Here is a 14,877-nt window from a genome sequence, read left to right as displayed (position 1 = left end):
TACCCTTCCAGTGCAGAAGCCCCAGCAGCCTGTCCTGGATCTGCAGGGGATTGAACCAATGAATATTAGTTTATTTGTTATTTTACATCTTTGACTTCCCCTCTTTTTCAGAGTGATGCACAGCCCCTTTAAGGCTAATAACAGTATTTTATTAATTTTTTCCCAGGATCTCAGCTCTTTTGCTATGCCCTTTCTGGATGGAGATTTGGACAGTTCTGAGAAAAATGCTCCCCGCAAGGTATGTTCATTCCAAAGATAGATTTATTTATAATGACCCCTAAATAATACTGAAAACAAACTTTAGCACTTGCTGACTGTTTCCTCATATTGATTGGTTATTGCACAAATATGTAACTTACCCCAGGAATAGGAAGAAGTTTATATGGGTACAAAGCACAGCACAATACAATGGATGTGCTCCGACTAGGCATTTCCTCAGTCTGTGTAGTTGCCAGCAGCTTAATGCAGTGCCAAGAAAAAAGAAAACCACAAACTAGGAAGAAACAGAAGATATTCATGTAAATTAGATACTGTATCATATATTTTGCATTATCCTGTTTTTTCAATAGAGATCTCCAGGAAAAATGTACAGTCAGGTCCATAAATATTGGGACATCAACACAATTCTAACATTTTTGGCTCTATACACCACCACAATGGATTTGAAATGAAACGAACAAGATGTGCTTTAACTGCAGACTGTCAGCTTTACTGTATTTTTCCCTGTTATGGGGGGGATCTGTGGATGACGGACACTGTTATGGGGGGATCTGTGGATGACGGACACTGTTATGGGGGGATCTGTGGATGACGGACACTGTTATGGGGGATCTGTGGATGACGGACACTGTTATGGGGGGATCTGTGAATGACGGACACTGTTATGGACGGGATCTGTGGATGACGGACACTGTTATGGGGGATCTGTGGATGACGGACACTTATGGGGGGATCTGTGGATGACGGACACTTATGGGGGGATCTGTGGATGACGGACACTTATGGGGGGATCTGTGGATGACGGACACTTATGGGGGGATCTGTGGATGACGGACACTTATGGGGGGATCTGTGGATGACGGACACTTATGGGGGGATCTGTGGATGACAGACACTGTTAAAGGGGGGGGGATCTGTGGCTGGCACTGTTACAGGGGGGGGATCTGTGGATGGCAGTGTTATATATGTGCCATCCACAGACCCCCCACCCCATAACAGTGCCATCCACAGTGCCCCCCCAGCCCATAACAGTGCCATCCACAGACCCCCACCCCTTAACTTTGCCATCCACAGATTCCGTGTAAACCCCCCCCCCCCCCCGCCGCCGTATACAAATTTAAAATGTATTATTGAATTAAAAGTTATTAAACATGCCCCCCTCACTCCTAATTGTACCGTATATCCTAATTGCTTGTGTATAATGCCGGCAGGCAGGACGGGCGGCCGGCGCGTCACTCACTGACGTCACTTGCCTGCGCCGCCTGCTTCATTCATAAAGGAGGCGGTGCAGGCACGTGACATCAGGGAGTTACGCTGCCGCCCGCCCGGCCTGCCTGCCGGCATTATACACAAGCAATTAGGATATACGGTACTATTAGGAGTGAGGGGGGCATGTTTAATAACGTTTAATTCAATAATACATTTTATATTACAATACCGGAGCGGTGGGGCGGGGCTATAGTACAGTGACCGCACCGCCCCACCGCTATTGCCGGCCCCCAGCTCCTCCTCCTAGTCCCTCCCCCGGCCCCCGCTCCGTACATCGCATCCAGCAATGTAAAACTGCCAGCATTCGCCCCATAAGACGCAGGGGCATTTTCCTCCCATTTTTGGGGAGGAAAAAGTGCGTCTTATGGGGCGAAAAATTGAGGGTATTTACATCCAAATTAGGTGAATGGTGTAGGAATTACAACAGTTTGCTTATGTGCCTCCCACTTGTTAAGGAACTGAAAGTAATGGGACAGAATAATAATCATAAATAAAACTTTCACTTTTTAATACTTGGTTGCAAATCCTTTGCAGTCATTTACAGCCTGAAGTCTGGAACGCATAGACATCACCAGACGCTGGGTTTCATCCCTGGTGATGCTCTGCCAGGCCTCTACTGCAACTGTCTTCAGTTCCTGCTTGTTCTTGGGGCATTTTCCCTTCAGTTTTGTCTTCAGCAAGTGAAATGCATCCTCAATCGGATTCAGGACAGGTGATTGACTTGGCCATTGCATAACATTCCACTTCTTTCCCTTAAAAAACTCTTTGGTTGCTTTTGCAGTATGCTTTGGGTCATTGTCCATCTGCACTGTGAAGCGCTGTCCAATGAGTTCTGAAGCATTTGGCTGAATATGAGCAGATAATATTGCCCGAAACACTTCAGAATTCATCCTGTTGCTTTTGTCAGCAGTTACTTCATCAATAAATACAAGAGAAACAGTTCCATTGCAGCCATACATGCCCACGCCATGACACTACCACCACCATGCTTCACTGATGAGGTGGTATGCTTAGGATCATGAGCAGTTCCTTTACTTCTCCATACTCTTCTCTTCCCATCACTCTGGTACAAGTTGATCTTGGTCTCATCTGTCCATAGAATGTTGTTCCAGAACTGTGAAGGCTTTTTGAGATGTCGTTTGGCAAACTCTAATCTGGCCTTCCTGTTTTTGAGGATCACCAATGGTTTACATCTTGTGGTGAACCCTCTGTATTCACACTGTCTTGTCTTGATTGTTGACTTTGACACACATACACCTACCTCCTGGAGAGTGTTCTTGATCTGGCCAACTGTTGTGAAGGGTGTTTTTTTCACCAGGGAAATAATTTTTCGGTCATCCACCACAGTTGTTTTCCGTGGTCTTCCAGGTCTTTTGGTGTTGCTGAGCTCACCGATGCGTTCCTTCTTTTTAAGAATGTTCCAAACAGTTGTTTTGGCCACGCCTAATGTTTTTGCTATCTCTCTGATGGGTTTGTTGTGTTTTTTCAGCCTAATGATGGCTTGCTTCACTGATAGTGACAGGTCTTGGGATCTCATCTTGAGAGTTGACAGCAACAGATTCCAAATGTAAATAGCACACTTGAACTCTGGACCTTTTATCGTCTCATTGTAATTGGGATAATGAGGGAATAACACACACCTGGCCATGGAACAGCTGTGAAGCCAATTGTCCCATTACTTTTGGTCACTTAACAAGTGGGAGGCACATGTGCAAACTGTTTTAATTCCTACACCGTTCACCTGATTTGGATGTAAATACCCTCAAATTAAAGCTGACAGTCTGCAGTTAAAGCACATCTTGTTCATTTCAATTCAAATCCATTGTGGTTGTGTATAGAGCCAAAAATGTTAGAATTGTTTCAATGTCCCAATATTTATGGACCTGACTGTATATGCCATGTTATGTCTAGTATAGGACTCACGGGCTGTTCATGACACAGTTATTCCTATTGTAACGGAGAAAGAGTCCATGCTGTGCCCCATCAGGTCCTCAACTAAACGTAATGCAGAGTATCTGTGTTCTCCGAAGTTTTTCTTTAAGTCAAACCCGTCATCTCTGGATGGATGTATTACTCACACAGGCTATTGATTTCATTGTGTAATGGGATTTGATCATTTGCTGCCAGGCTCCTGGGGAGTTTATCATGGGACATGGAACCCCATGCAATCAGCTTCTTGCCAAGGGACCCTCCTGAGTCCTAACACAAAGCAATTGCTAAAACATCAATACAAGCGTAAAAGGAAGGAATATGAATGAATGCTTAAAGAGCACCTGTCAGAAGGATCAAACCTATTAAACCAGGCATACTACCAGGTTGATCCCACTGATTAAAATGATACCCATCTTAAGAAAATCGGTTGTAGCATTTTCAAGAAAAAAACACTTTTATTCTTCATGCAAATTAGGGCTTCGGTGCACCTCAGCTTTCCAGTGCTGGCCATGCCCCCTCGGTGCACTGAATCCCTAATTTCTCTGGATTGTCACATCTGATTATCACAAGGCAGGTATCATTTTAATCAGCAGGATTAACTCTGCCAGGAAGTATCTCTGACCTAACAGGGTTGATTCTGCTGATAAGCAATCTTTAAGTCAGTTGTCTGGTTTATTAGAACATTTCTCCAAAGCCCCTAAATTGTCAAAATAAGAAAAGATTGTATACTCACCACTCAGTCCTGCAGCAGTCTCATACCGTATACCACTGAGGCCAATGATTGGCAGCAGCTGTCACTTGCTGTATGAGGCTACATCACTGCTGCAGCCTGTGCAAGAGAGAAGAGGTGAGGACCACTGCTGGGAAACTGCAGGGCATTAAGTGCTGAGTATAGGATCTTTTATTATTTTAACACACTTAGTGGCTTTAGGGAGATTTTCAAATAAGTTGTGTGACCTCCTTTAATAATTCATTCCAGTTTTATGATTTTTTTCCCCCCTGCATTAGACAGAAGAACCCCATAGTACAGGAAGCCCTTCAAAAAGCTTCTTCCCAAGAGCTCTACAAAACCGACCATCTAGTCCACTATCTGCACCAGTCAAATCAAAATACAGCCCTGGATCCCCAAAGACTGTGTTTCCATTCCCACAACAGGAGTCACCTCCTCGCTCAGCTCGGCGTATGAGCTTCAGTGGCATCTTCAGATCCTCCTCCAAAGACTCTACATCATCCAATTCTAACCAATCTACCTCACCTGGTGGCATTAAATTCTTCACGCGATCAAGAAAAGGTAAGATCGCAAAAGGATTGGGGCAGCATCATGCTCTAGATCACTATATACTATAGCGGATAAATGGCCGCTCATGATATTGACAGTGCTGTAGCCCCTTTGAATCTTTCCCCTTCGCAGCGGTGCTCCTGACCAACTGCAGCACACTTCAGTTCGGGTGCCTGTACAGTTGGTGGACGGCAGTGCTTCTGTGCAGGGAAAAACGATGAAGGGGTCACAGCACTAAACCAATTCAGCAGCCATATGTTCTCAGGATCGTTGGGGCCCGGCAGACAGACCACCACTGATGAGAAAATGATGACATATCCTAGATGTACAACAGGTATATATTATAGTTCCTTATGTTTTTATTATTACAGCCACATGCCATATATATGGCAGGTGACTCTGCGTGTGATAAAGAACATGACATTAGTGCTATTTTATGGTTGGTTTTGCTATTGTTTTTCTTTATTTGCTCAACGCTGTCTTTCTTTTTGACCTTTTGAAGTAATATTTCGATGCACACCAACTGCCATTCCTACGGATATTACTAGGACATGTTCCAGTGCAGATTGAGTAGGCTCCCCTTCCCTATCGTCCCTTGCCACGTTGTTTCTACAGACATTACCATCTTTCTGTGCTAGCATTGACAGCATTCCCTACTTACTGACCAGAGTGGTATCAGACTATGTAGGCCTGGGCAACCCTGAAACTTTACTGGGAATATCAGGATTTACTACAACAGACATGTCAGGAGAGCGACCAACGAAAGTAGAGGCATCACTCCAAGAATTCCAAAAAGATGTGTAAATTGAATCACCCATAGTTGTTTTGGCTCCTCCATGGAACCATTTTCAAGTTGTCAGAATAGGAGACAGCTCCTCTATATACCCAATGATTCACAGGTAATGTCTCTAATTGTAGATGTTCGTTGTCCTTCATGACAACTGCAAAGTTTTCTGCTGAGATATCTTTGGCTCTTGGCATGTGCACCCATCACCAGTCTCTATAGAAACAGGTAGAAATTCAGTCCACAGAACTAATACTGACCAAGGAACAAATACAGTCTCCCTTAACAAATAAAGACCCTGGAAAAGACCCTTTAAATCAACACGGACCTCCAAACCAAACCCTCTAAATACAGACCAAGAACCAACCCCAAAGTAAACTCAGACCCCATATCTCCTAAATATAAACTCAGGGAAGACTCTCTAAATCAATTCAGACCCCCTAAACTATTACAGCCCCACAACCAGACACCTTAAATAAATACAAACCTCCAAACTAGACCCCCTACATAAAAACCTAGGACAGACCCCCTAAAAAAGTTAAATAGCTGAGATCCCAAACCTAAAGTGTGTCTGCTCATGGTACAAAGCAGTTTTCTTGCACGTCTTTGCAGAAATTTGTATCAAAAACCACAATGAAACTGCAATGTTCATCTAGTCTTTGGACAGGGATCACTGTACAAAGCAGATTTGTTGGAGTTTTTGCAGTGATTTGTAGTAATAAATGCTATAAATCTGCAAAGTCCTTGGCCACTTTGGGTGGACGTGGCTCCCCAGGGAGCCTTGGGTCCTAGGTGGCCTCCTAAACTACATATATTTTTATTCAGCCGTGACATGTTTACATGGCACAGGTTTACCATGGGCAAATCTGGCATAGATTTTTTAGAAAATCTGCAGCACAAATACTGTATGAAGCTAAAAATCTGGATTTCTGCCATGAATTGTCAAGCTGTTCCACATGGAAATGTGTGAACTTGGCCTTTATAGACAGCTGTGAGAATGATAAGCTATTGTGTAGGTGGGCTCTTTATGGTGCGCTGTGTGTGTTGGTTTCTGTTTTGTACACAGTTTGGGTGCAGAAATTAGCAAACTTCCGTTTTTGAATTTTGGGATTACGGTGAATTGAGTTATGGATTCCGTTACCACAGAACATAACGCAATTCAATGACGGAATGCATAACAAAATGGTTTCCGTTATGCAGGAGTCCTCTCACCGTAAACCCGAACCCGAACTTCAAAAACGAAAGTTCGCTCATCCCTATTTGGGTGTTTTTGAGACTCAAATACAACAGAGATTAGAAGTATATAAAGTATTTTTTATGGTATTATTCATATAAGGATACATTTTTCATAAACTTTGAGTGTGGGTATGTGTTATATTCTTGTGTGTTATGTGTTATATTCTTGTATCTACACTGCATTGTACAGGCTTTTGTTTTTCACTGTATTCCAATCCGCCTCTCTTCACAAAGCCTGTCACTAACTTTAACGTAACTTATAATTATTTGTTTAGTGCACCCTCAAGAATCTTTTGCAGAAAATTTTTGTATGTGCAAAGGAGTCTAAGGCGTCTGCTTGTGTAAATGAAAGCAATTTAAATTTAGAGCCTTGTAGGCTGAAGCTTTATTGAGGAATTTGACCAATGATGTGAATTGTTCTCTGGTGGGTCAGTATGTAGAGGAGACTCAAGAGGGATGGATAGAGGTGGAACCACAAATGAATATTTATTTTCAGGCTGTTTTGGGGGCAATCAAGACCAAGATTGTAGCTATAGTGGGTGCAGAGGTAGACCCTAGTTCCTGAGGATGCCCAAAGGTCCTTCAATCACATAAGAAGATACAAATAGGTGCTCTTAAAGATTTTATATTTATTCTCAGAACCTTGGACAGATGTTGGGGCGAATACAAAAAGGCAGACTTGAGAAAGACTCGGCACAATGGCTATTTATGTAAGTCCCTGATTTATTAATTTAATTTTCTCAGAAGAAGGAGGTTCAGTGTAATGAGAGAGCATGGTATATAAATAGAAGTAGCATTGCAGAGAGCTTTGATGGTGCTACCAATAATAGATGCCGGAGGCTAGTAACTTCAGCTAGCTGGATGTTTTCTTGGGCTTCTGCTTAGTCAGCAGTTCAATCCTGGGAGAAAAATAAAAGATATGACGAAAACCTAATACCTTTGCTCAATGGGATGAAATGGGAATGTTCATACAGCACATTCCTGACAGCCTATTTATACCAGGAGGATGAATACAGCCACTCATGTAGACTATGTGCGGTCTGGCTCTTGTATGACATTCACTGTGTAGTGTTGTATTAGCTTACTTTGTCTCACTTGTTAGCACGTGAAAAGTGTAAAATAATAACATCTTAGTTGACGCTATGGCTTCTCTTATATTACAGAGCTATCCTGTAAGGTATTAGGCCTGGAAAACATACACCTCTCAAATGAACATACTGTATAAAACACCCCCTAGAACACAAAAAAAATATTGTAAAAAATGCGTTTTATAAATATATAATTGAAAATTACTTACATATAATAGACATTAAAATAAAATTGAGGGGGGGTATTGTACAATAGGTTCCTATATCTATAGCAGGGATGGCCAAACTGAGGCTCTCCAGCTGTTGCAAAGCTACAACTCCCATCATGCCCGGACAGTCTACAGCTATCAGTCTACAGCAGGGCATGGTGGGAGTTGTAGTTTTACAACAGCTGGAGAGCCGCAGGTTGGCCATGCCTGATCTGTAGCACCATCATAACTAATGCATAATGACAGCTTTTCCAGAACATTTTTATTATTTGAGGATACATCAATAGGGGGTACTTGGCTTAGGAATATTGAGAAACACTTAATAAGATCAACATCAGATGCATCAAAACAGATACTGATCATGGGCAATGTCAATACCGCATGTAGGGTCGGACTGGCCCACCCAAGGATTCTCCAGTAGGACCAGGCTCTTATTTATCCAGATTGGAGCTCATTTAAAACCAATCAATTGCCTTTACTGTGTATTTCTTATGGGGTGATCCAAAAATAACTTATTAGACCTTATTGATTATAAGAACGGTGGCTCCAAATACTCTGGTTTACTCCAAAGATATACTGATACGGAATTTAAATTGTGAGCCCCATTGGGGGACAGCAATCGATGATAATGTCGGTAATGCACTGCGGAATATGTCAGTGCTATACAAGTGAGTAAAAAAAATATATATATGTTGGGCAAAGTCTGTATAGACTATAAATAATTTCTTTGGTGGACCAAGGAACCCCCGTCCAATACTGGCTACTTGGTTGCGCTTGCTCAGAGCAGTTCTCCTATCCAGACAGCATAGAGGGAAAATTAAAATGTGCCCTAGTTATATGAAAATATCCTCGATGCCCCCAAATATAATAAAATGATTAAAAAAACATATGTTTAAGGCCGCTGTTTCCAGCACTGCCGCTCCGGTCCTCACCTCCTGTTTCTTTTTAAAGGCTGCAGTGGTGATGTAGCTGTGTATGGCATATGACCACTGCAGCCAATCACTAGTCATATGCCATACAAAGCTACATCACCACTACAGAAACGGAAGGTAAGGACTGGAACGGCAGCATGGAACGGTGGGGGACTAAGTGGTGAGTATATGTTCTTTTCTAATTTTGCCACATTTACATGCACTGGGGACTGGGAGATATTCAAGTAACTCCGACTTGGATTTCCTCTTGTGTAATGGTCCTGCATAGACACCGAGGCCCTGATTTATCAAGACCGGCATCTGCTGCACTGGTCTTGACAGCCTGTGCTGCTGGAGGAGGCATGTAATTTAAGACAAGGTGTAGGCCTCATCATAAATCACATGGCTCCTTTGACAGTCCATGCGCCATAATGATATCTACGGCAGCTTGGAGTATCTGTAGATTTAAGTCATTATTTATGTCAGTTTCTGGCGTAAATAATGACGAATATGCCAGGGCCAATGGCCCCGTCCACGTCATACTGTCACCACACCCCATTATTGTAAACCTGGAGAGAGCAGCATAAAATGCCAGTTCTAAAAAAGTCCCAATGGTATTGAAATAGCTGCAAAACTGAGGTTTTGGAACTTTTCTAAGCCAAAAAATGGAGTAGGGGAAATGAACAATTTCCCCCGAGTGCATTTCTTTATAAATACACAGTATGTAATTAACTTCTTTTTAATAATATAAGAGGGTCTGCTCCGCTGGGGGCTTATTATCAGCTGGTTGGTGCATCACTCAGTCCTTAGTGATCCATAGAGACGTGTTGACCCTTAAAGAGGTTACTTCAAGAATAAGGCTACTTTCACACCAGTGTTTTTGCTGGATCCGGCAGGGTTCAGCAAAAACGCTTCCTTTACTGATAATACAACCGCCTGCATCCGTTATGAATGGATCCGGTTGTATTATCTTTAACATAGCCAAGACAGATCCGTCATGAACTCCACTGAAAGTCAATGAGACCCGTTTTCTATTGTGCCAGATTGTGTCAGAGAAAACGGATCCGTCCCTATTGACTTGCATTCTCAGGACGGAAAGCAAACCGCAGCATGCTTTGGTTTGCTCCCCGGTATGAGAACGGAACGGAATGCATTTTGGAGCATTCCGTTCTGTTCAATTACGTTTTGTCCCCATTGACAATGAATGGGGACAAAACTGAAGATTTTTTTTCCAGTATTTAGACCCTATGACGGATCTTAATACGAGAAAATATTAACGCTAGTGTGAAAGTAGCCTTAGGCTACTTTTACATCTGTGTTTTTGCTATGAACGGATCCGGTTGTAGTATCTCTAGAATAGCCATGATGGATCCATCACTAAAACGATTGTAAGTCAGTGATTGATGGATCTGTTTTCTTTTGTGTCCAAGAAAAATGATCCGGCACCATTGATTTACATTGTGTGTCATAGCGTATCCGTCTTGCTCTGCATCCCATGCCGGACAGAAAGGCGTTGCCAGAGAAGTGGCCTTGGTTGGTTGGATCTGAGTCTGAGACATTGTATGTTGAGTCTAGTTTCAACTTACGATGGCCCAGAAAAGACCACTGTATTTTGAAAATATTGTATCCTAAGGCCATTGTATCTTGAGGGATCACTGTACATTCTGGTGCATTCCATTCCGTTCAGTTCAGTTTTGTCCTCATAGACAATGAATAGGGACAAAACAGAGGCGTTTTCCTCCGGTATTGAGATCCTATGATGAATCTCAATACCGGAAAGGAAAACGCTGATGTGAAAGTAGCATAAAACTTCTTTTTTAATTTGAGATGATTGGCTGATTGCCGTGGATCAGTCTTCAGAAGCTGCAGCATATATTGGCTAGTGCAGGGGAAATACAGTATACACTGCGTGCAGAATTATTAGGCAAATGAGTATTTTGACCACATCATCCTCTTTATGCATGTTGTCTTACTCCAAGGTGTATAGGCTCGAAAGCCTACTACCAATTAAGCATATTAGGTGATGTGCATCTCTGTAATGAGAAGGGGTGTGGTCTAATGACATCAACACCCTATATCAGGTATGCATAATTATTAGGCAACTTCCTTTCCTTTGGCAAAATGGGTCAAAAGAAGGACTTGACAGGCTCAGAAAAGTCAAAAATAGTGAGATATCTTGCAGAGAGATGCAGCACTCTTAAAATTGCAAAGCTTCTGAAGCGTGATCATCGAACAATCAAGCGTTTCATTCAAAATAGTCAACAGGGTCGCAAGAAGCGTGTGGAAAAACCAAGGCGCAAAATAACTGCCCATGAACTGAGAAAAGTCAAGCGTGCAGCTGCCAAGATGCCACTTGCCACCAGTTTGGCCATTTTTCAGAGCTGCAACATCACTGGAGTGCCCAAAAGCACAAGGTGTGCAATACTCAGAGACATGGCCAAGGTAAGAAAGGCTGAAAGACGACCACCACTGAACAAGACACACAAGCTGAAACGTCAAGACTGGGCCAAGAAATATCTCAAGACTGATTTTTCTAAGGTTTTACGGACTGATGAAATGAGAGTGAGTCTTGATGGGCCAGATGGATGGGCCCATGGCTGGATTGGTAAAGGGCAGAGAGCTCCAGTCCGACTCAGACGCCAGCAAGGTGGAGGTGGAGTACTGGTTTGGGCTGGTATCATCAAAGATGAGCTTGTGGGGCCTTTTCGGGTTGAGGATGGAGTCAAGCTCAACTCCCAGTCCTACTGCCAGTTTCTGGAAGACACCTTCTTCAAGCAGTGGTACAGGAAGAAGTCTGCATCCTTCAAGAAAAACATGATTTTCATGCAGGACAATGCTCCATCACACGCGTCCAAGTACTCCACAGCGTGGCTGGCAAGAAAGGGTATAAAAGAAGAAAATCTAATGACATGGCCTCCTTGTTCACCTGATCTGAACCCCATTGAGAACCTGTGGTCCATCATCAAATGTGAGATTTACAAGGAGGGAAAACAGTACACCTCTCTGAACAGTGTCTGGGAGGCTGTGGTTGCTGCTGCACGCAATGTTGATGGTGAACAGATCAAAACACTGACAGAATCCATGGATGGCAGGCTTTTGAGTGTCCTTGCAAAGAAAGGTGGCTATATTGGTCACTGATTTGTTTTTGTTTTGTCTTTGAATGTCAGAAATGTATATTTGTGAATGTTGAGATGTTATATTGGTTTCACTGGTAAAAATAAATAATTGAAATGGGTATATAATTGTTTTTTGTTAAGTTGCCTAATAATTATGCACAGTAATAGTCACCTGCACACACAGATATCCCCCTAAAATAGCTAAAACTAAAAACAAACTAAAAACTACTTCCAAAAATATTCAGCTTTGATATTAATGAGTTTTTTGGGTTCATTGAGAACATGGTTGTTGTTCAATAATAAAATTAATCCTCAAAAATACAACTTGCCTAATAATTCTGCACTCCCTGTATATTACTGATCTGCCATGTAACACATGGATGATCCAGTTTCTCGGGAGTTATCCCACTCATTGACCTTCATATGACCTGACCTATAGTTGTCTGCATGGGACAGCAACCAGTTATACCTATTCCCTAATGAAAGCCAAGGAAAAAAACATGATTCTGATATAATGAATTTTGGATTAATGAATAATTACTGAAGAGATTAACTGTAACTCTAACAAGGTATAAATCACAGTGGAACAGAGGCGACCTGAACCCTTTGAAATTTAGTCTGTTCTTTTTAATCGGATCTTATGTTTAATCAGATTCAACTTCACCTAATGAAGAATTAGGGACTCTGTGGGAACAATAATATTAATTATTAAATAAGACATCTAGTTTCTTTCACACTCATTAATTAAACTCTTAAAGTGGACCTACACCTACGAGAGTGGGAACATCTTTACAAAATTATTTTGTAATATGCATCGGACATTGTGTTGGAAATGGCTAGATGAAGGTTGGTGTAGGCCCAAAGACAACTGATGACATCTTATGGGTATTATATATATACATTGTGGTGACTCGCTCTGGTAGACAGGATTAGCAGACGCAGTATAGAGGCAACAACAAGTTCTTTGGATCAAACAGTTCAGTGTTTTATTCACACTTTTGGCAAGTGACAAAGCAAACAGTCATATTCAAACAAAAAGTCACCGTGCGATGTTGGTTGTAATTCACACCATGCAGCAATTCTGCCTCAAAGAGTCCTTGCTGATAGCAGCACCAACCTGTTTTTACACCAAACAGGTAGCAAACCTTCATCCAGACACAAGGTTCCCAGATCCCAACACAGAGACCTGGCTTCTGAGCCCAGCTGCCTATTTGGGCTGGGTAACGTACACAATGACACTTTTATGTGGAGTGGGTTGTTGTTCCCACGCCTCTTTGGCCACGTCCAAGAGACCGCGAGGGTGTCTGCCATATAGCAGTTCGAAGGGCGAGAACCCAGTACAGGCCTGGGGTACTTCTCACACTGCGAACATGAGATAGGGCAGAAGGAGGTCCCAGTCCTTCCCATCTTTAGACACTAACTTTTTCAACATATTTTTTAATGTTTGGTTAAACCGTTTTACCAGACTGCCCATTTGCGGATAGTAAACGGACGTCCGTAGTTGTTTTATGTGCAGCAACTTAAAGAGTTCCCTCATCACCTTGGACATAAAAGGGGTCCCTTGGTCGGTCAGAACCTCTTTAGGAAGTCCTACTCGGGAAAACATCTCCATTAACTCCTTAGCTATGAGTTTGGCCGAGGTATGTCGCAGTGGCACCGCCTCCGGGTACTGAGTGGCGTAGTCTAAATTCTAAGATGTGTTGATGCCCTCTAGCAGACTTCGGTACTGGGCCTATGAGGTCCATAGCTTTTCGGTCAAACAGTAGTTTGATAATCGCAAGAGGTACTAGGGGACTACGGAAATGTGACTGGGGGCTAGTTATCTGGCATGTCGGGCAAGACTTACAAAACTCTTCCACTTCTTTGAATATGCTGGGCCGGTAAAACCGCTGTAGAATACTGTAGCAGATTACGTTTGACTACAATGGATGTTTCAACTGGACTGTTGATTTGATTTGCAATGTTAGGTTTAATTCCCTATGGTTCATTACTTGTAAGACAAAAAGTAATCAGTAACCTGCTGAGCATTCGTCTGCTTGTGCGGTAGAAACACAATGGCAACAATGTATGTCTCAACTGGACTGTTGATTGAATTACTTCTCAGGCTGAGGGGAGGGGATGTGTGGGCTGTAACGTCTGTGATTTAAGAATGGATAATGTTCTGTAGGTGTCTCCCTTGCATGGGAGAGTGGCATAAAAGTAGGGTATGTGTCATTAAACAGGGTCCTGCTCCTGATTCTGTGTGTCGTCCAGTTATTGGGAAGAGTGATGGGATATTCGTGGATGGTTTTGTTTACTACTGATGCTGTGCTTCCTGTGCTAATAACCTGATCCTGAAGTAACCCTTGGGATACCAGCGGAGAAAGCCTATGTCGCACTAGCGCTCTGCTACAAATACAATCCTGAGTTTTCTGAAGCCCCACATGACCCCCGAGAACTTGTTGGTGGGTTAGATCTAACACAAGCTTGCGATAAGCCTTGGGGACCACCAACTGTTCAATAGGTTCACCCCATAGTTGGTTTACCCAATACAACATATCTTGATGAACCACAAAATGGGGAAATACTGACTCTGCCCCAGGTTGTTGTGGTTCACCATCTACTATTAACACATTTTCCCAGCCGCGGGATAGGGTTGGGTCCTGATGTTGGGCGGTACCAAAATTATCCCCGGAGACATTGAGATCTGCCAATTCAGGACCTGGTGGCAAGTCCTCCACGTCTCCCACCATTACACTTAGCGGGTTGTCTCCCCCCCTCTTCCACCGAAGTGGGGGTCACCCCTACCACTGGCCCTACAATCTAAGGTTCCCAGGGTTCTGTTCTCCCCCCTG

At 42.9% G+C, this 14,877-nt stretch overlaps 1 protein-coding gene across 1 annotated transcript in view; it reads left to right on the top strand.

The window, feature by feature from the left end:
• The window catches only part of PRKAG2 (protein kinase AMP-activated non-catalytic subunit gamma 2), a 415,068-nt gene that overhangs the window by 173,490 nt on the left and 226,701 nt on the right, over positions 1-14,877 (top strand). The window contains exons 2-3 of the mRNA XM_040434116.1: positions 167-238; positions 4,429-4,711. Of these exons, the coding sequence (XP_040290050.1) occupies positions 167-238; positions 4,429-4,711 (355 nt within the window). The remainder of the gene's footprint in view (positions 1-166; positions 239-4,428; positions 4,712-14,877) is intronic.

The sequence above is a fragment of the Bufo bufo genome, chromosome 5 (assembly GCF_905171765.1).
Source record: "Bufo bufo chromosome 5, aBufBuf1.1, whole genome shotgun sequence".
NCBI classification, from domain to species: Eukaryota; Metazoa; Chordata; class Amphibia; order Anura; family Bufonidae; genus Bufo; species Bufo bufo.
The sequence above is the reverse complement of the archived record's forward strand: the minus strand, read 5'-3'. Positions and strand labels throughout refer to the sequence as shown.